Raw genomic sequence first — 24,248 nt, 5'->3', positions numbered from 1 at the left:
CAATTGGCCAATTGAAGTTTATCTAGGCCATATAGGGTGCTGTGCGCCCATGCCAATTGGAAAGGCGGTGCTAGAAAGCCCGTCAGCAACCTTGCAGTAGCTCGAGTAGGCAGGTTCCAGAGCTGCGGGCCTGAGAGGATTGACGGGGACCGGGTTCTCACTCATCAAACGATTCTCTCGCCGAAAACCACTACAGACTAGGGTCAGCTTATCCAATGGGAGGTTGGAGGATGGCCCCACCCTGACTGGCAGCTACATGCGAGCTCAGGGGACTCTGCTAGAGAGTTACAACCTGCCTGACCAGAGTGGATAGATCGCTGCAAGATCCGGTCTGGGGTTTGCTCCCCCTCTTCTCTCTAGGGCTCAAGGACTGATACTCGTGAAAGAACTTGAAGTAACACAATTCGATGACTTGAAAATCTCCTAATGTGGTGGAAATCGCTTTCACAAATATATCGCTATCATGTTATTCCTTTTTTGGTTTGGACAATCACACAATTGGCGGGCAGGTCTATATATGTTGCCCATATTGTCGAAATCGGCCATGCCTGCGATACCCCACAGTACTGCACTATCAGAAGTGCGTGGGACCACATGTAGACGCCATGGAGAAGACGCTATCCCTTTTCGGCTCGCCGAATGACTGAACTTCATCGTTGCTGCGCCTTGTCGAGATGGGTTTCCCGAGTTTCAAGGCCTCAAACCATATGAAGTTGACTCCCTCCCGAGACTAGGCATCGACATCTCTTCCCCTTCTTTCTCCTCAACTAATTGACAGACTACACCGGAAGCAAGATTATCACCTTGTCTTTACCAAGACTGAAGAGCTCTGGCAGCAGTCAAGAGACCAGCCCTCAAGAGAGAGAGACTGGCCCCTGCCTCCAATCCTCAGCTCTTCTGCCTAAACCCACAATCTCCGCTATTCCCGGATTGTCAGCAACTTATCGCGAACACCACGCAAGTACTGGCAACACAAGCGTACAGAACAAACACGACACCAAGGCAAGATATCTCAAAAGTCCTGCCAAGGTCAAAGCATTAGATCCAGCCGGTTTCGTAATCCCATGACCGGTTACCCCACTGAAACAACCAACATCTATCAACATCAAAATCTGGACCCCTTTCACCCGTGCTTCAGTGAACACCCTACAGCAATGTCCGACATGACGCGATCTACCTCGGCCGTCGAGGGCTTCAGCGTGTACCAGCCCGCGCTCGGCTCTCCTCTGCAGTTCCTGCCCGCTGTCGGCACCAAGGAGCTCGAGCAGCTTATCGGCGCCTACCTTCCCGGTCCCGGATCTGCCCAGGAGAAGCGAGCCACCATCTCCATGGACTTCTTCGAGCACTATCGTTTGACAGGCGAGAACTTCAAGTACTACGCCGTCCTCACCCCTGCCGCCACCCCTGAGTCCGCCTACAATGTCTCCCCTGTCATGTCCGACCTGAGCTTCCACAGCTCTCCCTCCCAGGCGTCCACTCCCGCAGTGGCCCCAGCAGCGAAGAAGTCCCGTGCTGCCACTCAGAAGCCCGCCAAGGCCACTACTGACTTCTCTCACCTTCCCGGCATGAAGATCCTCACCGCTGACGGCCAGGACGTCACCAACTCCGTTTCCCGGGGCTGCAAGAGCAAGGAGCAGCGCGACCATGCTCACCTCATGCGCATCCTCAAGGCCTGCGACGCATGCAAGAAGAAGAAGATCAAGTGCGATCCTAGCCACAAGAAGCGACCCGCCTCTCAGGTCGAGTCCAAGGCTGAGGCTGCCAAACCGGCTAAGAAGTCAAGGAAGACTTCTTCTCCCTCCCCCAAGGAGCACTCGGCAGCCTTTACACCCGCTCCAGAAGCCTCATTTCAAATAGATAGTCTCGGCCTCAGCAGCACTGATTTCTCAGCTTCTTTTGATGAGCCCTGGGACCAGTTCCTTACCTTCAACGACGAGCCTGTGAACGCCTCCATCCCTGAGGACTTCTACGGCGCCGTCCCACAAGACTTCGACTTCTTCTTTGGCATGGACAACTCCTTCTCGCCATCCATGTCGGGCTCTTCTGTCTCTTCTGCCCAGCCACTGACTCCAGTCAACTCTGGTGTCATCCCACAGGCAAGCGACTTCACATTCAACGAGGACAGCTCCCTGGTCTTCCTTCAGAACGCAGACAACGGCCAGGAGCCAACCCTGCCATACCTCAACCCAGCCGGCCAATTTGGCAGCAACTATGTGGACTTCAACCTCTTCTCTCCTGCGTCTAGCTTCATTGATGAGGAGCCACAGTCACTGAAATCGGCCCCTACTTCACAAGCTCAGTCACCAGCCAGCATTGACGAGCAATCATCATCAAGCACCGGCCTGGCCCGCGTACAGAAGTCGCGCTTTGTACAGTCCCACTCGGCTCTCCACCCTAGCGGATCGGAGCAACGAGTTCCTGGTGGCCGACAACCACCAGGATACTCCAGCGAGCTGGTCGGCTCACTGCCATTCCACGCAGATGACGCTGGACACAACACAGCCCGCTCTGTCAGCTCCGTGACGAGACTTGAGGGTCTTCAAACAATACACAGTCATCAACCACTGGGCAGCCAACAAGTACACGGTGCGGACCTATCCGTCGGCTCTGGCCTCAACAGGCAGTCCTCCACGTCCCTTGCCTCGGCATCGGTCCTTTCACAGGGAGTTGGTTCACGGGTACTCAGCCAGGGCACAACAATTGGCGCTGGCAACGCCCACGTGAGCTCACAGACAGTTAGTCCAAATGTACGGGATCCACCCTCTCCCTTCTCCATGACCGTTATGCTGACCTCTGAAAAGGAACTCCAATACCTGGACCCAGGACGGCGCCGTGCAGACCTAGCCGACACCGTTCAACGACTCCTGGCATCGCCAGCCGTAACTGTCGCGTCAAGTGCAAGCAGCACAGGCAGCCTAAGCCCACAGTCACAGGGCTGTCCAAGCCCGTCCGTCAGCCCAAGCCAGGATGGACTACTCGCCGGCCTGTCATCACTCCGCCGTATGCCACAGGGACTAAGGTCGTCGTCAAGCGGCAACGCCGCGGCCGTACGCAGCCAGGTTCCAGACGTCCGCGTCGACGGCCTGCGCCTATCCGACCCGGGAACGCCACTGGCATGCCAACAACGCGGACTTGGCTCCGTAACTGCCAACGCAGGACTGCCACTCCAAGGCCTGGTACTAAGCCAAGGACTGCCGCAGCCAGCACCTGCATCCAAACCCGCGCGCTCGCCCTCGTCAGGGGACGGCGTCGCACCCCTCTCCTCGCCGGCGCGACAACTGCTGGTGGCAGGCACCTCGTCCTCGCAGGGTCTGTCGTCCCAGCTGGCCGTGTCCGGCCTTGTTTCCATAGTGCTATCACTGTTGATGGTGGTGGTCGTGGTGACGACGTTGCAAAAACAGCATCGAACACAACAACATACACAAGCGCAAAACATTCTCGCCTTCATGCCAAGCATGTCATCCGTCTTCCTCGCCTTACTGTCGACGGTCGCCCCGGTCTCGACCTATCCCTCGCGGAAGAGACCCAGCGGTGTCGTCGGCCATGTCAGGAGCTTCCTCGGCCCTGTCGCCCGGGCGGTGCCCCTGCTGAGCGGCCGTTGCTGACGGGGTGCTCGTCGTCGCCCTTGGGCACGGAAGCACCTGACCGTCTCGGCTGTCTCGTAGCGGTAATGGCTTCGGCTCTGTTTTGCTCTAGCGTTGTGTGTTCCCTTTTTGTTGTTTTGCATATGTTGAGATACCCACCCATCCACTGTTTTCTTCTTCTGATATTTACATTCTGGAAACAATAACTTTCATTCCTCTGTTGCTGAGCGTGTGCGTATGTACGAGTGTCGTCGGGGCTGTTTGGTGAAGCGCAGCGATGCGACGCGATGCCCACGTGCGGTGTGGGGGAATAAAGGCTTGTTGTCGGGGGTCTGGTTGTCTCTCCTGTGGCTTGGTACTTGGTTGCTAGCTCGATGTAGAGCTAGATTTAGCGAGGCGTATGTCTACAGATAGAAAATTAGATCTTCGGTGGCTGAACTCTCGAGTGTCCCTGTCTTGCCTGTGATGCCTTCGTGACAGGTGTAAACAGTGCAGGCTTGACTCTCATCATTACGTTACGCCCGCCCATGGCTGCTTTCCACAGTAGAATCTATAACAACCTGTCAACCCTTCAGTCCGCATTTCGAACGGTCTTGAACATGTCTTCCTAAAACCCAAGATAATAGCGAGCCCTGCCGCATTGGCAGTACATCTCGTCCTATCATCCTTCCAGTAAACAAATATTCAAGTACATTTGAAGGTAGATATGTATACATGGGTTATGCAAACACATCTTCAGCTTTATGCAATAGCAACACTTGGCCGAGGATGACACACATGTACATAAAGATGCCCCAGGAGGAACCAAGCCCCACCCAGCTACCGGTTGGCTCAAGCAATCCGTGGATGATGAGAAGCCTCTAGACCCTGAGAGCATCATAAGTGCCATGTCGGGCAGACATAATACCTTCCAGAAGCTCATGCCTTCAACATATCTGACGGAGGTGACCCGTCAGCCCACCGTTGTATCAGCTCCTCAACGGTCAAGCCGCCCGCAACCCCTACGTATCTATCACCTCTCCGAAAAAAGAATGAATCCCATGAAAATATGAATAATGACACATAAAAGTTGAACCTCCTCGGCCGAGCACATATGTCGCATGGCCTCACAGCTCCGTAATCCACAGGACAAACCACCGCCGGGCTACTCGCCCTTCCAAGACATTAGAGCCCTAGTATCTATGGAGCGCCTCTTTCCTAGAAACGCACCGTGGCAGTGGCAAATAGAGAAAGACATTGAGTACATGGCAGAAAGGTAGTATAGAGATAGCACAAACAAAATCAGTTGGCAGAGCACCAGCCTGAGCTCAAGATACCTGATGCTGAAACCCGCCTGCCTCCACCTATGTCACTCTCTGAGCATGAAGCCCGCAAGCATGTGCAAGTAACGGTCATGCCATAGCCTCAAGAAGTTTTGTCACACACAGTCCTGTTATTTTCTCGAGACCTGTCTTGTCCGCTATACTATACAATACAAATACACAGAATGGGAAGAATAGAGTCCATGGTATATCACATAGAGCCCTCCCATTCTTATCTCCTTCTAGCCCTCCTCCTTGCCTTTCTTCTCATCCAATCTGCATACACTTATCCGTGGCAGACCACCGACAAGGCATCTCTCAATACTCCAGAGAGATTCCACCACCCTCACGACGCCCCCACCCCCAACTTCGTTGGATATATACACACTGAAAGGAAAGGGAAAAAAAGAGAAAACAAGATTGTTGTCGGGTATTTCAATTTTCACAGTACAAAAGGTATCCGTACCAACACGCGGCTCCGATCCGATGCGGTCATTACCATTAAAATATATACAACAAGAAGGGTATTAAGGCTCATCTCAGCAGCTCCTCGACTTGAGAGCTTGCTCACTTGCCGCCATGGCGCCAAAGCATCGCCTCCGGGAGCATCCAAGAATGAATTATTCGCTCTCTCATCGTGCTGGGCTTTTCACAGCCAGTTCGTGTGGGGCGGTGGTGGTGCGACTTCGTTTTCGTACCCCATCCCCTCGTAATCCGGTGGGCCCGATGCAGCCCAAACATCAGATCTCCTGACGTTGTTCTCATGCAAAGAAGGTGTTGGCATCTGCTGCATTCTTACATCGCACGCCTGCACGTCTTCCATGTACATCGACTCTGTGTTGTCTCCCGGAGTCGCCCATACATCTGAACGGCGGACAGGGTGCTGCGGCTGGGGCTGGCATTGCTCGTGGGGCGCAAGTGGTAGTGGCGGTCCTCTTGGAGAAGCCAAGTCGTCGACCATGGTTGAGCATATCGAGTTCCAGTCGTCGTAGGTGCCGAATGGAGGAGGGTTGTGAAGTTGGTGCATGTCGGGCATGTCAGGCATTTCGGCCATGTTTCCGGGCTGCATATGGTCCTGGACCATGTAATCGTTCAGTAGCTCAACCACAGTGTCACGGGGCATGGGCGGGAAGGGTGTCGTAGGCGTCACGTAAGGCGGAGGATCGGAGGCGGTAGAAATCGCGATGCTCGGGGCTGGAGCGTGGGCGAACCGTGTCTGCGTCGGTGGTGGTGAGAGAGAATTGCCGGTAGTGAAGAGCGGCTGCGGAAGTGCGGTCGAGTCGAAGTCGAGCTCGGCACTATGGATACTGGGCTCCGAGGCGGGCAGTTCGTGGACGTCGGACGTCGGATAGTTGGTCGGCCACTGAGTCATCGGCCTCTCCTTCATGGATGGCGGCGGAGGCAACAGCTCTTTTTGAGTCCCGCTGTGGCTCCTCTTCGACGACTTCTCCCTCTTCGGCGCTGGTGGCGGTGGCGGCGGAGCTTGCAGCTTGTCGTCGGTGCTTGCCTTGCCCGGGGACTGATTCGCCGGGGTCAACTCTGCCATCTCGAATGCTATACGGGCGACCTTGGCCGGATCATCCTTCGTCGGGTTGAAGAACTCGAGGAGATCTTGCAGGTTTCCTGCTGTCTCGTTCTCCAAAAACCCTTGCTTCCTTCCTGTCGTCTTGATCTCCCACCCATACCGAGGTTGTTCGTCTTTAGGGATATGGCTGAACCGGGCACCTATGATTTGTTTCCAGGCCGCGTTCACACCGGGTTGGTGCAGCAGTCCGTAGATGACATTCGAGTGATACCAGTGAGCTCTGGTCCTCCCTGCCTCATAATGCAAACCGATGTGGTCGATGTATCGATCCATGGACGGCAGAAAGGCGGCGCAGAAACCGCAAGCCCACGCACGCTTCTTACGGGTATACTTAATTACCTTGTCGGCATGAGGACATGTCTTGCAATTATGACGCGTCTTGTGGTGCTGGTTGAAGGTGTTGGCGCCCCAGAACACGCGATTGCAGTCGGGACATGGGTATTTTTTATAGCGCTCGTGGAACTCATCCTCGTGCCTCTTCCAGTCAAACTTCCGTTTGAACTCGGTATCACAACTAATTCAATGGTAAGCAAGGGGAGGTTGACGATGCTTGAGCCGTGACATATTGCTTCGTGCAAATGCACGTGGGAGGCCAGGTGACGGGATTAGACTCACGATGTGCACCAGTAGGCCCTGGTACTTGCCGAAGCAGGCCTGTTGCCAGGAAGCTCGGTACCAGGAAACTGGGTGATCGTACTCGACCGAGAGGACAATGAGGTCTCGGTCGATAAGTAGCTGTTCCTCGAGCCCGAGTTTGCGGTCGATGTTGACAGCTGATCCGAGCTGCGAGGTCGATCTTCTTCCTCTTGCGGGCGACCTATCAGAAGTTCAGCCTGAGTTTCCCGAGGCAAAACACCGGACGATCCGAGACGTGGGGATTGGGCTGTGATTGGGATGACAGGGGCAACATACTGTTTGTAGAGGTTGACCAGTGGGATTTTTTGGTCTTGGCCTGAGATAGGGAAAGTGTTCTGGTGAGGGGATTCGACTTCAGTTTAGATCGAGGTGAGGCCTGAGAGGGAAGAGACGGTAGAGCCGTCAGCTCATTGCTGGCTTCTTCTTGCTCAAGGAGGGCGCGTAGCAAGGCCTGGCGCGACACCCCGCCATCCGTGAGGGCGCGGACGTGCTGCCTGGCCACCGCCAGGCTGTCCAAGCTATCCCTCGAGGGCTTGTCTTGATTGTCCATTTGCGCTCCAATACCGGACTGCAATTAAGGTTAAATACGGTCGTCGGGGATGGTCGGCGGCCTTTGACGGTCGAAGGGTGCTGTGGTGACCGGAGGGCCTAATTGCTGGAGCAAATAGCCGAGGGATGACGACTGCGCGAGTGGACGCAATGACATGGACCTGTCAAGCTTGGTCGGAAGAAGGAAATGGTGATAAAGAGCTCAAACCTGTGAGACCTAGCCCGATCACCGCTGGGGAAAAGAGACTGGAGGCTGTGTCCTGTCGTGGCTCGTGATAAACAAACTCGCGCGAGCTGCTTTCGGGATTCGAGGCGCACCCGCGAGTCAGGCCAGCTGGAGAGAAGTGAAATTGGACCTGGGCAGACCGGCCTTGTTGTTTGAGGATGTATTACTTTTTGGAAGTCATTGTCGGAGGCATGGTCAAAACCCAAGGAGAAAAAAGTTGAGCTGCGCGGCCGAGCAGGACAGGGGGCCGTTTGGGCAAGCAACGAGGCAGCAGGGTCACCTCTGATCTCATGAGTGTCATTGCAGGTTGCGGAGATGGGGGGGTACCCTGCCAACGTTGTTCCCGAAGCTGAAAGGTGGAAATGTCGAATTTGTGAGGTGGATCGTAGCACCTGAAACGCGCCCAGGAGCATCACCGCTGCCATCAAGCGTTTCGAAACAATGGCGCTCTGCACCAAGCCGACCAATAGGGATCGAGCTGGCTTGTGGCCCGGTGCAGGCAACGGCCAGAGCTCGAGTCTCCCTGTGGAGGTTCAAGGGGGCGCCTCTCGAGTGCGAGACAGGCAGAGAACATGTTGCAGAGCATCGTCAGCTGTCAGCGTCAGCGAGACAAGACGAGACGGGATGCTTTGGCTCGTAGGGCGATTTTCGTCTCATCTTTTAAGCCGTCGGTCAGCCGCGATGTTTCAAGCAGGCTGGCCCTGCCGGCGATCTGTTTGCGCCACTACCCCAGCACGAACCAAAACAAAACCAAGCCTAGAGTGGCCGAGAATTGTGGAGGAAGGACAGGTTCGGGTGATCTGGTGATCGACGAGGCGAACCAGGCCACCGGGAAACGCGTGTTTCCATTGCCCTTGGGCGTGCCGCGGATTAGGTTCCCAGGACCAACGAGCCCGACTCCGACTCCAATTCCAACTTCCAAGAGCCTGAGAAGAACGCATCGTCAAGCCACTGCACAGCCCGGGGTGTCCAGAATGAGGGGATGGGCTGCTCCCAAAATTGCACCTCGCGGAGAATTTTGTCGCAGCGACGGGGTCCTCAAATGATTATCACGCAGCGAAAAGGAGCGACTTGGTCCGACTTGCATGGGGCACCGTCGGCCATGAGGCTCGGTGACGCCGTTTCCCATCTCTTCCGGATCAGCACAGGGCACAACAAACACAAACACAACCGCAACGGCATCCCACTCGGGCGGCTGTAGTGAGTTCAGTTCATGTCCCTGTTGTTGCTGTTGCAGAAGCCCACTCTTTTTGTGCCGCGATGGTGCGATCGATTGATTGCTGGCGTTGGGGGGTTGTGTGTCCCAGTTGGAGTTGCACCAGACAGGCAATCGGTCTGATCCCATCACATCTCGTCACATCGCATCATAGTTCGAGCCACTGCAGGTCTGTCTAATGAAGGGGACTTAGCGGGCTGTGAAGCTCCAACATCCTGGGTGCATAAGGCCCAGCGCTTGTCGTCGAGATAGCTCCCGCGAACGGTTCGTGACTGGCGGCTGCGGGCCGCTGAGCTCGCCCTCGTCCTGTGGCAACTGGAGGTCATCATTGGATGGGATGCATCGATGGTGAGGGCTCAGGCTGTGGTCCGTCCACTGATGGATTGATCGATGTGTGTACACAGTAGTCTAGATACTTCATGATGTGCACAGCGCTGGAGGTGGAGATCGAGACGAGGATAATAATGATGGTGAAGAGAGTTGTGCATCGTTTGTGCCTGCTCGCCCACCTTCCTTCCGCCTTCTTCCACCTTCCACATACCACGGCAACCCACTTTCCCACCTTCCACCCTGCTACCACATTGCACACTGCGCCTTGCACCTTCTACCCCTTCTGCCCCTCTGCCCCTCCAGCCCCTCCTGCCTTGATTCCCGTCCCTCCAGGTGCCTGGTCCAACTCCAAAGTTCAGAAGGGACGATCCCGATCCACCTTTCTCACAGGGGGTCCTTGCCACCCTGACTGCCTGAGTCGGCCGAGAACCACCTTGGACCTGCCCTACGGAGCAGCAGTGCCCACTATCAGCCACTTGCCCACAGAACCACCCCACCTGCCCATCCTGGGGACACCTATTCGGCAGCAAAAGATAAGCTCCTAGGGTTAGGGGAAAAGGGGATCCTCAACCTCCACTCCACCTCCACCTCGCTCTCACTTGTGACCTCCAAGGTCCCTAACTTGGAACACAGCATCATCCATTCCCCATCGGATTTACAACCCAGACGGAAGGACAAAAAAAGAGTCCATGTAATTTCCGAAGGGCCTGACTGCGGAAATATTTTTAGGGGAAACTTCTTCTTTCCGGCCTAGTCGGACCCCATTCAAGGAGTGTCACGTTTCAGACCAGCTAAATGGAAGCTCAACGAAGAGCTTATCGCTACATGTCGAAGCCCGGGTCATCCGATAATCCCCCGTTGCTCTCCAGATTGCCTTTGTGTCTAGGTTGGCTCGAGTGTGGAATATAGACGCCACGTTTCATGTCGGGCCTTTTTCCTTTCGATCCATCCCATGATCCAGCCCAGCCGGTCTGTCAGTCCTCGCTTGGGCCAGGGGTCGGTCTGTCGCTAATGTCGGTACCGCATTTTACAAATGGGCTCATCGGCAACGCCTCGAGACCGAATCGACGAGGCTCGCTTTGTCAATTGTAATTTGATACCTCACATTTAGGAAACAGAACCTCTTGCTGCGCGCCCGCTCTCTAGAGGAGCCCTCTTCAAAGCTGTTCAACACGTGGCGACAGACCCTTGGCCATGACATCTACGTAGGTATTGTTATTATGAGTGCTCAACCTGAAGTAATCGTCTCATTGCGCGTGGTGACTTTTCCACGGGTCAGAGCGAGCATCTCGACTTTGTTTGATCAAGCTAAGCATCGGAGTCGTCGCAGTTGCAACCCTGGTGAAGATTTAAGCCCAGGCTCCCATGCCGGGGAATTAGGAAACTCTACTATCAGTTTATGTGAAGCACCGTGGATCACGTAGCGAGTGGTGGAGCGTAGATAAAAGCGTTGTTGTTCTAGCTAAGTTCGCTTCGGCGGAGGGCGAGCCCTCGGAGCGTAATTTATAGGTGCTCCGGCGGGTGCGCACTCCCCTGTAGTAGCTTCCGGCAGCTCGCACGCACGCCAAATTTGCGACAGTTTAATACAACTTCGAGTGCTTAAGTACTGCCCAAAACTTGCTCACAAGCGGCTGATTATCTCTGTGGGCTGGTACTCAAACGGGAGTGCATATGTTCATGCCTCGCTTATCCTATGCTATGAACCCTAAATTTTGGTATTGCTTTCATCTATGCAAAACACTAATCAATCCCAACGGATATTACCCGGGAAACAGACAATCACACGACCATATAACAATTTCTGACTGTTCACAATGATCTGGCAATTATCCGTGTGTTCATTCCTGCTTTCATGTTCGCAGGTCATGAGAACCGAAAGTTTGTCTTGAATTACACACGTCAATGATCCGTCCGTTGTAATTATCGTGATTATTTCAATAGTCATAAAAGAAATTGGACTTGGAAGAAATTTCCCGCAGTGGCAATCCCACAACGATGTGCCGGTTCGTGTTATTGATCTAACCGAGAAGCCTAAAATAACACAATAGTCCTGACTCATAATGGAGGTAACCGGGTAAATAAATGCGTCCATTCACTGACCCCAAAGAAGACACGTTCGTGTTGAGATGTTCTTGAAGCTATATCCATATTGTGAGGCGAGAAAGAAAAAAATACCAGATGAACAAGGTAATTGCTTAAGTGTAAAGGCTTCACTTTTGGAAAGTGGGGGTGGAATTTATTCGCAAGTCAAAAGCCATATTCGTTCTATGAGGCAGCTTCTGCAAGAGACTTGCCAGATTACAAACGACTCCTGATCTCCGGCCTGTCTCTTTTTCCAGACTGGAATACTGAAAGTGACTCGAGCAACTCCAAACTCTGATGATCCATGATTGCAGCACAGTGACGCTGTGAAATTGCGTCGACCACCTCCTTCGGTTGCATCATGGGTCCAGCAAGAGCCCAGGCAAAGCCATGCATTTGGTATTTGCGGTATTCCTTTTCGTTCAATAGTATGTTAGCTCAGAGGCTCAAGGGGTATGGATAGTCGCGAGACAATAGTCAACTCACATCCCAGACATCTTCAACCTCGAACTTGGGCCCACCAGCCAGATGCAGCTCAAGCAAGTAGAAGCCGAAAAGCTCTCTCTCGTGAGCCCTTCGCTGCTCAATAGTAAGGGCCCCAGTCATAAAGTACGTAACGTCATGCACACCCGAGTTCACATGAACACCCTGCCAGTCCAAGAATCCAGGCTGTCCTTCCGCATCAATGAAAGTATTGCCAATCTGCGTATCACCATGGACCAAACACACCATCCGCCGGTCCGCATTCGCCCACAGCGCCTGCATCCCCCTGACAACCCTCTCGCGGTTGGCCCAGAGGTACTCCGGTATAGGCGGCCGCACGGCCGGGTCGTCGAACCGCAGCGCCCAGTGCTCCGGGCTCATCATGCCGGTGATGACGTCGCGCAGGCCGAACTCGCGCGGCACGCCGGGGAAGTCGCGCTCGCGGGCGCCCCAGGTGCGGGCGTGCAGCTTCGCGAGCTGGACGAGGCCCGCCCGCACGCGCGACACCGGCCACGTGTGCAGCGGGTCGCCGAACGTGTACCCCGCCGCCTTGGCGTCCTCCATCACCACGATGCCCTGGCCCCTTGCGCGCGTGGGCGGGTCGGTGCCGCACCAGTGCGTGGGGATGAGCCGTAGCCCTGGCACAAGCGGGGCGATGTGGTGGTAGAACTGGGCCTCGAGGCGGTAGACCGCGAAGAGGGAGGGGAGCATCTCCAGGAGCTGCGGGTTGAAGCCTCCCTTGACGCAGAGCCGGGTCGGCGGGAGCTTCTTGGAGGAGGCATGGTTCTTGTTGTAGGCTACTTCGATGAGGACGTTGGTTCCCGAGCCATGGATGATTTCATGGATTTTCAAGCCATCGATTCTGACTCCTAGGACCTTGGACAGCCAGCCTGGAGTGATCTCCTCGGCCAAGGTGGGCAGGGGCTCATCGCACTCGAGACTCCGACGCTTGGTGGTGGCAAAGCTACCAACGTTGTGACTGACAACAGACATGTCCAGGCCGAGGGTGGTCTGCTATAGAATGTGATAGGTTGACGCTCAAGCAGGAGAAGCAATCATACGGGTTCCCACTTCGGAGCTTGCCAGGCCACACCGTAGGAATTGTGAGATGGGTATGGGATGGTATGACAGCAATGTTTGACCAGCGGCTTTAGGGAGGTCGATAAAAAGTAAGAAAAACGTAGAAAACTGGACGGTCTTCTCGGCCATCCACATCTTAATACGTTTTGGATCGAGCTGGCATGGCTAGGGGGCCAAGCCTCGCCAACTCAATGTTACGTCGATTGGCGACATCTGGATCGCATGGCTCTAGATCGTCGCTGACCACCAACAACGTCAATGATTCCGGGTCAATCGATGTGGTGGGTGGAGTATGTTACCTCGGTCAGTATAATTCGTTAGTACTACTGGAGGCCACACTGGTCGTTGGCCAAGAATCCTGACAGCAGCCAGAAATAACGGGGAACTCCTGCATATGCGGTGGGAGATCCCGTCGATTCGCAGTTGGTCAGAAGCCTGTCGCGTGGCTGCAGCTATCTTACCCGATGCATAAAATCAACTGCCAAATCAGTTGGCAGGTCGCCTCTCGGTCAACTCCTAGCTTCTAGTGGTCTCAAAGACGGACCCAAGGAAAAAGCAAAGAGAAGTAGGCTACTGTACTCCTAAGGTCTCGTAAAGTGGTTTTATACACTTGTCCTGGTGTAGAAGCTAGAGCCAAGCCGGATAAACAGATTCAATTCAACAGGTAAGACAAAGTCTGAGAACTACATGACTTGTAGAAAGAGAGTCAAAATAATGTGAGAAGTGAATTGAGGAGATGTATTCACCAAGCGCACGTGCAGGCTGTGCTACGGCTCAAAACAGGGGACCAGAACGTTGTGGACTGGGGTTATCTGCACGACCTGCATAACCTCAAATGATTCGGATTCTTCCTGTCGTCTTCCGTCTCCGTCTTCCAATGAGCGGTCCACAACGAGCGGTTCATTGGGGTCCACCCAGATCCCCTGTTGAAGTTGCTTTTTTTAACCAGCATTACATCTAGTGTACCGCGGGACGATACTTGGCACGTAGTGGCACCCAAGTCCTGAAGAATCTTTGAAAGCTTTTGGGGCACAAGTAAATGAGTATTCTTTGATGGTGTGTTGTACGAGCAGGCCTTCCAAACGGCAAAATAGCCGCCTGCCAGAAATCTGGGCTCAAGGGTCACGACAGCCGTTGGAAAACAGTTACGTGGTTGTCAACGCATGGATAGTAGACGATGTCACCTGCATAGATGCTTTTCCTTGAGTTGTCTCGAGCGATCTGCAGATCATACGCAGGACAGACTCTGCGGCGGATTAAGTACGTAGCTGACTGCAAATTGATTCAAAACATGCTTTGTCCCAGTGGGACAGCTCCGTCTCTCCCTTCTCATTCAGCCAGGTTGGTCTCAGGAGTCCTCACCGCCGCGAAGTCAAGTCTCAAAGAACGACTATGTCGAAGGTCGGGATATTGCCTGTTCCCGCGGGTGAGGTTGCGGACTTCGACGGCTTCTCGGAGCTTCAGGTCAGAATTCTGGTCGTCTATATTGTGACCTCTGCTTTGGCAACGATCGGTCTCATTTTGCGTTTTTACACAGGAGCCTGCCTCAATCAAAGACGACTCGGTCTCGATGCTTGTACGTGGGAATTCTCCTCAACTTTATCACACCGGCTACAACGATGTGTCAAACACATCCACTATAATGAAGCTCAAAGCAACAACGACTCTCAACCTCTCAGACAATTGTATACGCGAGTTAGTGCTGACGCACTCGCCCCACAGTTCTCATACTCGCGGCATGGGCGGTCTACCTAGCCTCATTCATCGGCATGCTCAAGGTCTTTCCTTGCGGTTTCGGGAAACATCTCTGGAGCGTCACCCAGGAACAGTTACAATGCTACATGAATGTAAGTCAAGCGAACATGGCCTATCCACGATCGATTTTCATCATATCTCTCCAAAAACTGCATCCCGTTCACTCCATGTAAGCACCAATGCACAGGATCCAAGTCAGGGTTCCCAAGTCTCAGCATCCTCGATAACGAACACAGGCAAATTCTTTCACACGAAAATGTCCATGGACTAGTTACTGACATAACAATGCCAAAAACAGGAACTCCTCTTCCTTGGCGTGACCTACTTCTGGCCCCCAACGCTCGCCAAGCTGTCCCTGATAGTGCTCTACCATCGGCTCAACCCAAACACGGGCTTCCGCGCCGCGCTCTACGCTATCGCCTTCGTAGTTACAACCTGTAAGTACATGACAATTCTCGATCCGGTGGACAGCGCCAATCCCATCCGGTTCCCGTTACTCTGGGATCCAAAGCCCGTAGGATGTAGTCAACTGACATGACTATTCCCCAAAAGACACGATCGTCTTCACCGCCGTCCTCTCTGGGCCCTGCAACCCCCTCAATGTCGGCAGCAGCACTTGCCTGAACAATGTCGCTCTCGCGCAGGCCGTGCTTAATATCTCCACCGATGGTGTTCTGGTCATCATGCCGGTGATCATGCTGTGGGGGCTTAACATGCCTCGAAAGCAGAAGGTTGCCGTCGGGTGCATCCTCACACTCGGTTCAGGGTGCGTGAACCCTTTCACCCTTTCAGCCCCCTTCATTTTCTTTCCTTTCCGGCGTGGATCTATGTCAGGCGCCAGTGACATTTGCTGACCAGAAAATACCCAAACAGAGCCGTGATAGCCTCCTGCGTCCGCATCGCCTACGTCCGCGCCATGATCAACAACCCAGACGTGCTCTACACACAGGGCTCGGCAGCGGTGTGGTCCGCGGTGGAGATCAACATCGGCATCCTGTGCAACTGCCTCGCGATGCTGAAGCCCTTCGTGCGGCGCCACCTGCCCTGGCTCGTCAGCCTCGTGGGGTCCGGGGCGGATGGGTCTTCGGCCTCCGAAGGGGCCAAGGCGAAGGACAGCGGGGTGCGGTGCAGCAGGTTCAGGAGGAGCGGCGCCAAGAGCGGCGGGAGTGGTGCCGCTGGGGCCGTTGGTGCTGGCGCGGGGAACTATCAGCTGCACAGCTTTGGGAGAGACAAGGAGGCGTGTAAGTTTGGCGAGGGTGATGGCCGGTCGACTACTGTTACTTCTCGCAGCGACATTCTGAAGACGCCGGATGAACTGTCGGCCCAGAAGGGCGGGATCCTTGTCACGACAAGCACGCACTTGACTATGGGTAGGGCGAGTGATGGTGATATCAGTAGCGAAGGAATTCTGACTGGCAGTGACGAGGAGGGTATGAGCCAGTATGAGACCTGCAGGAGAAAACAAGGGCAAGGGCCTGGGAAGTTGGTGTGAATTGAGGTGAGACTGACACAGAAAGGTGATGAGGCAGCTGCAGTTGGGTTGAGCAAACGCAGAATGTTCGTTGCGTTAGTCGTAGCCACGAAGGTGCTTGTACATTCGTCCTAGTGTTGCTCACCAGCTATCTACTTCGAGACCCAATTGTCAGACCCATGGAAGCTCCGCTCATTCCCAATGTACGTTGACACTGCAACATATATATCCATCAAAGCTCGTTGCAGCACAGATGATCACAAAATTCAGCGTTGCCAAACTTGTGGGATTGAGAACCGCTACCGTAGCCTCTCACTCAGGCCTGCCACTCTCAAGTAGATCAAAGGCCTCTCTACTCCAAGGTCCGTCACTCTTAGCAGACTGAAACCCAGGGAACGTCATCTTCTTCTTTGGTCTCTCAGGCTCCTTGGGAGGCTGCTCGATTGGCGTCATGGCCAGGTCCGCTGTAGAAATCGGAAGCATCATCATAGGCTGTGTGGGTGGGAGCATGCGTTGCGGCACTTTTCCCGCTGCATCTGATGCGAGCGCTGCTTTGCGGCCCCGAGATGCTGGGTTGGCTATGCGCGCGTTAGAGGCAGTCTTTGGGTGTGCGTCCGTTGACGAAGCTTCAATTGCTCCTGCTTGGAGCGGGAGCTTCACTGCAAGGTTGTTGATGCGCCGTGGAGCTGAGGTTTGCCGACGGAGACCGATAGCCTTTGGCTGCTGGATGGGGCGAGCGGGTGCTGCATCGGAGTCTAGTCTCCCAACTGTCGTTGCAACGGGCAAAGTGGGTTGATCTCCAGTGGCCGAAGCCTGGCGGTTCAGGGCTGGTATGGAGCTGTCTGACGGTGATGAGGTGGCGGAAGCGTGTTCTGAGATACTGTGATCGCCTTCAGCCCCGTTTGATGTGTCCTTCGTCAGAACAACCTGAGCATGAGCAGGCTCAACTATTGATGGCTGCCTTCGAATACCAGGCTTCTGCTGGTCGACAGACGTATCCGGCTGTGGTTTGGCTGTGGTATCAGCAGGCAGATCAGCAGGCATACTCTTCGCTGGATCAGGCTTCTCAATCTGTGCTTCCGTCTTGTCACTTATCGCCTGGCCAGTCAACGACGAGTGTTGCTTTACTGCATGAGATCTCTCTTGCAGAGGACGCCCAGTCGGAGTTGTTAGCTTGGTAGCAGGCACAAGCGACGGCTGAGAAACCGTCGTTGACTTCGTACTGACGCCTGATGTTGTGCTGTTAGACGTGCCGCCCTTCACACCTGGAGAGGATTGCATCCGAATTGTTGAAGGGTGGTTTTGCATAGGCTGATCCAGGCTTGGCAGTGTGCGCTCGGCAGGAACCTCAGCTGTGTTGTCCTGTGGGATCGGGGCCGTAGCGCGTTGCCGTTGTGCTGTCAGCCTCGATTTGATGGCAGCGGGTTGCTCGCGAGATGTCATCTCTTTCGATGACGGAGCAGCTGTGTCAGGAATTTGATCGTTGTCCACTGGTAGAGGGCTACGTGGGTTGACCGCTGATTCATCTGATTTTCCAGAAGCGCGATTTTCTGTCCATTTTGGGTTTCTGGGTCGATCCTGGACATGATGGAGTTCGGAGGGAGCAAGTGTGACATGATCCGGTGTTTCCTCTGCTGGCCACGTCCGCTTTCCCTTAGCGTTCGTTTCGAGAGGTGGTGCAGGAAAGTTGGGACTTGGTGGTGACATCTGGATATTACCACACTCGCTCGCCGCACGATGCAGAGCCTCATCCACTGTAGGATGATTCGAGACCCGTCTCTGGATGGACTCAGTGACCGGCGAAGATAGAATGCTGAACGGCATCCCGATCCCCCTAAGGCCGAGAGGGGCATTCAGCGCTGCGAGATTGAACCCAATAAGCTCTCTGCTCTTGACATTCTTTTTGATCTTCTCTAGACGTGGACGATCCTCTGATACTTTAGAAGTCTTCGCCTTGTGCCGGTTTCTTGGGACTTCTTCCTCGGAGCCATCTTGCTCGCTTGGCAGAGGTGAGGGCTCTTCATATGCCGCGGATCGCGTCTGTCTTTGTCTCATTGATTTGCGACGCCTTGTAGGCTGTCCATCCTCTTCTGACTCGACACTCGTCTGATTGTCTTGACCTCTGGTTTTCCGTGCTATCTTGGGCTGATCATCATCTGATTCGACATTGAAAACCTCCTCTTCAGCATCGCCCTTCCTGTCTGTGGCTTTCCTTGGCTTCAGCTGTTTCTTGGGAGCTACCCCGTTGAGCCTGGGGCCAACTGACTGTTCAACACTAGGCCTAGACTCGGTCTGCTTGGGTATTGAAAGCGGCGGCTCAGCATCGTATTCATCATCATCGTCTGAAGAAACGACTTTCCTTCGGGCATGCCTCTGTTGCTTGATCTTGCCCAGCCTTTTGTTTTTGTCGATGGGCGCGAGAATTCCATCACCAATGCCACGCCCAAGTCCGTTGTTGGCCGCGGGTGATTTAGTCGCAGGACTTGACGCCCGCGGAGATGGCTCTCGTTCCACCGGAGAAGATGGAATTCGATAGGGATCATATCTCGCCTTTGGTGGCGATTCAGGATGATTCGGAAATTGATGGGCACTAGCAAGCTCTTTCCCTACATTGTTTTCGGAGCCAGCATGGGACATATCCTGGACAGTAGTGTTCACCTGGTCTGCAGGAGATGTCGATCGGAAGGGATCATCATCTTCACCAAGTTCAGTCGAGATTTTGCGCTGCAGAGAACCCTCTTCGAGCTCACCTGGTTCTGCCGATTTACCAACAGCGCGAACTTTCCCATTACTGCCCGCTGATTGAGGTGATGGGGATCGGAAAGGGTCGTCGTCATCCATATCCCTCGAGTGACATTTTGAACTCTTTTCTGCCTGCCGACGGGGCTTTTTCGTCTTCGGTGCGTCCGATATCATAAGAAGACCCCGTTTCCTGCTAGACTTGATCCGGAGCTCTGTGACGGGCATTTCCGATTTTCTTGTCAAATCAGGGGCACGCGCAGCTTTCTGATGCGTTGCGGAATCTGTACGCTCAGGGTTCGCATTACTCGGACGATCTCTGGATGCAGATGTTTCCGCTGTCTTGGTCTTCTCGTGGCCCTTCTTTCTCCCAGGTTTGGTTCCACGATCATCTTCCAAATTTTGCCGCTTCTTTGGGCGAATCAGGTCTTTGTGATGCATAGACCCTCGCTCCGCCGCGACCGTTGGAAGCCCAACATCATTTTGATTTTGCAAGGCCGTTGAAATGCGCTTCTCTGCTCTTGGTGGCCGAATAGGCGGGGACGCAATCGGATCCGGATCATCTATCTCGATAACATCTACATCCGCTGGGAGCATTTGTGCTATGGGTTCTGCTTGATGCCGTCGAGACAAGCTGACGTTTTCCTCGGGAGCCTTAGGTCTAGCGCTGCCCTTTGCTCGCCTATCATTCATGCTGTCTTGTTTGCTTAGCAAAGCGGACCGAGGCTTGTCACCAAGCTGATTGAGATGGCGAGACAATATGGGTCGTTCCTGCGTTGATGGTCGGTTCGTCTCTTGCGGATCTTCCCTGGCTTCATTCAACGTTGGACTCGAAGCTGGGTTATTCCGCGACTGGGGCGTCGGTGGTACTGAGCTCACTGGGGCATGGCTCAGAGTCAAGGTTTGTCCAAAGAGAGACTGAGCGTAGCCACTCTGGTTGAGGCGCCGAGACGGTTGCATCCGTTCTCGCCGGACCGGTTGTGGGTTTTCTCGAGAACCTTGCGTATCGGACTCGACTGGTGGGTCTGAGCTTGGTTCAGGCCGGGTTCTACGGATGGCAGTCAGAGAACTTGTAGGCGTGGCACTGAGGGTCAAGGACTGCCCAAATAGTGCTGTTGCATATCCGCTTTTGCTCGGGGGAGGATCGTCGAATCTCCTCCTCTTGGCAGCTCGATCATCTGGGGATTCAGCAGCTTGCTGCCTCTGCTCGAAGGGTGACTCCTTGGGAACCAGAGCCTTTCCATGGTGGCCAGTCGGGGTCCCGATAACATGGTGAAGCGGTCGATGTCGTGGTGGAACACGGTCTGGGGCAATAGCAGCAGGGCGAGGCAGGGACCGCGGCAGCATTGCACTGGGAGCCGCGGACCGGGCTAGCTGCTGTAACTGGCGCTGCTGCTTCTCCTGAAGCCTTTTATCAACAAGCTCAGATAAGTCGGTCTCCCTACGCTCGACAAGTTCTTCAACTTGTACGATGACGCCGCCACGCTCGAGTTGAACTTCCTCGCCCTCGCCAAAGTCGTAGTCACCATGCCAGTGCATGTCTCCGACGGAGTTCCCACGCTCATCATAGACCATGACACGGGCATTGAAGGAGTGGTATTTGAGGCGGCCATCTTGCCATCGCTTCTGCTTGCGGCGGAGGTCATGTGTGAAGAGACACCGGAACTCGAGTACGGTGGCGGTTGAGGGCGCAGAGCTGGACATGTCGACTGCAAACAGGCTGGGCAGGATCACTCGCGCCGACAATTGGAATGTCAATATACAATCCGACCTCTATAAGCCCTCTAAAGGTATCCATGCTCCATGTACCGCGGACGTATTGGTAATGGGCCAGGGTTGTTGTGTTTGAGAGGTGAAGGAAGCGAATAGACGCGTCTGGATGAGGCGAAAGTCGGGACTCAGTCGAGACGCGTCTTACCCAAAGAGAGCCGCGATGTCAGGTGACTACCACATCCTGGAGTGTCTGGGTGGCAGAGGGTCTGACTGTAGTGACGTTTCAGGCTCCATCCCCAACGAGACAATACGAGGGGGTCAAGCTGTCAACTTTACTCCACAGGATGGACTGTGCTCTGTCACGATGATTCTTCATACCAGCACGGATAAGTGGGGCTTTTTCGTTGATCTTCTCAATATCATAAAGTACTCCGATTCAATCATCCCAATTGCTGTCTCGAAACCAACAGCTCACCAAATTGCTGCTTGGGGGGCTGACTGGAAGGTGGTCTGATAGCATTGATAGCTGTCACTCGGCCCCGACCCCTCCCAGATCGTCTGCTTCTTTGCTGCCTTGGCCTAGCTCCCGTCATTCCGTCCCACCCCACCTTGTCAATATCATCCCCAGCTTCGCTTGCTCTGCCTGCAATAATAAATAACATCGGACCATGCCCCAGACATAATTGCCCATGACTGCGGCATCGGCTCTCTTTTGCTGCCACCTCTACTGGGACTCTTTTCGGATGGCTGCCCATTCAATGCCTAATCGGTTTTAATCTCAACTGCGCCTCCTTCTCGTGCAACTCTGATGTCACTAATTTAACGGTGGTCCGAGCTTTTCCCTCATTACGCTGCCTGTTGAGCCCCTTTGCCTGTGGCTCTGCATCGTCTTTGCACCACTCCTCGCGGCAGCTTGTTTGACAGTCTGAGGCTCACGCTGGATATCCTGTCCTCGAACCACCAGTCGCAGAGCATCGACAGCATTCGCAACCTGGCCAAAGATGCAATCCGTGCAGAGGAAGTTTGGCAGGCTGCTCAGCAAGAACCCGGGCGACAATGCCAAAGTATCGGTCTTGCTGAATGACTATGAGGATGCAGATCGCATTCTGGCAAAGGCAAGCACTTCCCCATCTCCATCTACCGAGTTCCCAGATCACCAAAGACTAGGACTAACGCAAGGGGCTCCAGCTTATCGAAAGCGCAAAATCCTGGCAAGAGTCATGGTTCACCCTAGTCAACTCCCAGCTCGAGATTGCCAACGTCTACGCGGGCCTGTATGATCCTATAGTTGGCGCATCTGACGGCCACGGTCGCCAGACCGCCATCACACCAGAGCTCCAGCTCCACAGAACTTTCGCCCTGAAGGACGTCTACTCGGACCTGAGGACAGAGCTCACCGAGGACATCACTTCCATCGAAACCCGCATCATCCAACCTGCCAACAACGCTCGGCAATCCATCAATCCCATACGCAAGACCATAAAGAAGAGGGAGGACAAGCGCTTCGATGTCGAGAAAACCCAGGACAAGGTCCACAAACTTCATCGCAAGGCCACTCGTACGCCCAAGGAAGATGCTCAACTGGCAAAGGCCGAGGACGAGCTGGCAACTCTGTCCGAGGTAAGAGACAATGCTACACAGAACAATCGCTGAATGCAGTCTGACTTGTGTTACCAGGAGTTTGAGATTGCCGACCACCACCTGCGAGAGACCCTACCGCCCATAATCCAGGCTACGTTTAGCCTCGTCCCTCCTCTTTTGGCTGCGCACATTGTCATCCAGAACAGGCTGCTCGGCTTGTACTACACCGTCTTGCATGGATATTGTGAGGAGAATGACTTTCCTTCCCCGGCCCCGCCAATGGACGATGTCATCGCGGATTGGGCCAGGTACTTCGAGCCTGGGAAGCGCGACGTGGAATCGATCTCCATGATTTCTCGGGGCAGGGGCATTAGGGAACCTCTGAACCTATCGAACGATGGCGCTCCGCTTAACCGCCAACTCTCCGCCCCTCCACCGGAAGCCGGTATGCGCCGCGCGTCCTCGGGCCTTATCCCTAGCGTCAATGGAGGCCGACCACGGATAACTTCGTCCAACTCGACGGCGCGGACACCGTCACCACAACCCAGCCCCAACCTTGGCCCAAGGCCAGACGCCAAGAACTCTAATTTCGGCGGGCACCTGAAACCTACAGACTTCACGACAGCAAGTGATCTGGGGCGGGCGGGTGGCCAAGTCTCTCCGTCCCAGCTCCGTCAATCATCTGCAAACGACTATTTTGGCAGCCGTAACCCACCTTCTCCAGCTTCCACGATCGCCTCGAATTTCTCGCAAACCAGCATCGCGGCCAAGAAGAAGCCACCTCCACCGCCCCCACCGAAGCGCATCGGTAGTGGCAAGCCAGAGGAATATGTCATTGCGCAGTACGATTTTGTGGGCCAGGGCGCCGGTGACTTGTCCTTCCGCGAGGGCGACAGAATCAAGATTATCAAGAAGACGCAGACGGACCAGGACTGGTGGACCGGCGAGCTGGCCGGCAGGAGAGGAGATTTCCCTGCTAATTATTGCAAGCGCGCTTAGATGCAGCGAGTTGCGCAAAATTTATAATTACCCACGCGAACGACATTCTCACGAGCGACGACAGATACATCGAATTCAACATATGCGCGGATTATCAGTCAGGGCCGATCCACCAGCGCGGCTGAAAATTGGGGGTGCCAAGAACGCAATGGGTACACACGGATGCTCGGGAACATTACGGACTCGAAATAAGGCTTGGCGCGGAGGCTGAATGGCTCAGGGTCAGCGGCACGGAAAGAGGCGTTCATAACGATCGCCCGTCCTGCGCATAATTAGACTATACGACACTCGAACCCTGTGACGGCCTTCACAGTCCGTGCATAGCTTTAGATGTCACCACGGTTATTATTAACAAGTATTCTATCTTTCGTATCACGCTAGCAGTGCGCGCTCAAGAGTGTGAAGTGCGTTGCCGATTTGATTGCATAGTGTCGGAAGAATGTCCAGGTGGCGACCGTTGCAACTGCCGCGCTCAGTCGAGGTGAGACGGGATTCGACAACGCCAATCGATTACTGCAAAGCGACCGACCTCTCAAGTCCCCTTGATGGATTCCGAGCAATCTCCAATAGGAAAGCATTTGCTTCAATGAGTAAGATATCACGTGGGACTGGTGCGGAGCCTGCTGCCACTGCCTCACCAGCCCCATGATTTTATCACTTATAGCGAATCTTACTGCCTTGCTTAACTACCTCGAAGACTCAAAAACATTGCTTAACTACCTCGAAGACGTCAAAAACATTGCTCTAAAAATTGCAGACAGTGTATCAACCAAAGTTACAACGTTCACATGATCATCATCCAATAGCATATCCTATCAACCCTACCCTCACACAATCTTGCAGGCACCCTTAGATTACCCAATTGCCATGCTCTGCGAAACGTGCTTCCGAATGTTCCAAGCGGTCTTCAGACGGCCA

At 54.3% G+C, this 24,248-nt stretch overlaps 6 protein-coding genes across 6 annotated transcripts; 3 read left to right on the top strand and 3 right to left on the bottom strand.

Moving 5' to 3' along the window:
* Nucleotides 1–1,154: 1,154 nt before the first annotated feature.
* On the top strand, nt 1,155–3,605 carry J7T55_012129 (uncharacterized protein; the record flags this gene model as incomplete). The annotated part of the gene is made up of 1 exon (XM_053136986.1): nt 1,155–3,605. One exon carries the CDS (start codon nt 1,155–1,157, stop codon nt 3,603–3,605), a length of 2,451 nt encoding a protein of 816 aa, XP_052999933.1.
* Nucleotides 3,606–5,534: 1,929 nt separating this feature from the next.
* Nucleotides 5,535–7,656, bottom strand: J7T55_012128 (uncharacterized protein; the record flags this gene model as incomplete). Its single annotated transcript, XM_053136985.1, has 3 exons — nt 5,535–6,984; nt 7,086–7,287; nt 7,383–7,656. The coding sequence occupies 3 exons, from the start codon at nt 7,654–7,656 to the stop codon at nt 5,535–5,537; spliced, it is 1,926 nt and encodes a 641-aa protein (XP_052999932.1).
* Nucleotides 7,657–11,725: 4,069 nt separating this feature from the next.
* J7T55_012127 (uncharacterized protein) lies at nt 11,726–12,985 on the bottom strand (the record flags this gene model as incomplete). Its single annotated transcript, XM_053136984.1, has 2 exons — nt 11,726–11,923; nt 11,996–12,985. The coding sequence occupies 2 exons, from the start codon at nt 12,983–12,985 to the stop codon at nt 11,726–11,728; spliced, it is 1,188 nt and encodes a 395-aa protein (XP_052999931.1).
* A 1,479-nt stretch (nt 12,986–14,464) lies between these two features.
* J7T55_012126 (uncharacterized protein) lies at nt 14,465–16,319 on the top strand (the record flags this gene model as incomplete). Its single annotated transcript, XM_053136983.1, has 5 exons — nt 14,465–14,648; nt 14,795–14,919; nt 15,126–15,264; nt 15,380–15,593; nt 15,701–16,319. 5 exons carry the CDS (start codon nt 14,465–14,467, stop codon nt 16,317–16,319), a joined length of 1,281 nt encoding a protein of 426 aa, XP_052999930.1.
* Nucleotides 16,320–16,610: 291 nt separating this feature from the next.
* Nucleotides 16,611–20,741, bottom strand: J7T55_012125 (uncharacterized protein; the record flags this gene model as incomplete). The annotated part of the gene is made up of 1 exon (XM_053136982.1): nt 16,611–20,741. The coding sequence occupies one exon, from the start codon at nt 20,739–20,741 to the stop codon at nt 16,611–16,613; it is 4,131 nt and encodes a 1,376-aa protein (XP_052999929.1).
* A 1,010-nt stretch (nt 20,742–21,751) lies between these two features.
* J7T55_012124 (SH3 domain-containing protein) lies at nt 21,752–23,330 on the top strand (the record flags this gene model as incomplete). The annotated part of the gene is made up of 3 exons (XM_053136981.1): nt 21,752–21,814; nt 21,939–22,370; nt 22,428–23,330. 3 exons carry the CDS (start codon nt 21,752–21,754, stop codon nt 23,328–23,330), a joined length of 1,398 nt encoding a protein of 465 aa, XP_052999928.1.
* Between the last annotated feature and the right edge of the window lie 918 nt (nt 23,331–24,248).

The sequence above is a fragment of the Diaporthe amygdali genome (genome assembly GCF_026229845.1).
Source record: "Diaporthe amygdali strain CAA958 chromosome Unknown NODE_2_length_3802984_cov_64_841326, whole genome shotgun sequence".
Lineage (NCBI taxonomy): Eukaryota > Fungi > Ascomycota > Sordariomycetes > Diaporthales > Diaporthaceae > Diaporthe > Diaporthe amygdali.
This window is presented reverse-complemented; position numbering and strand designations above follow the sequence as displayed.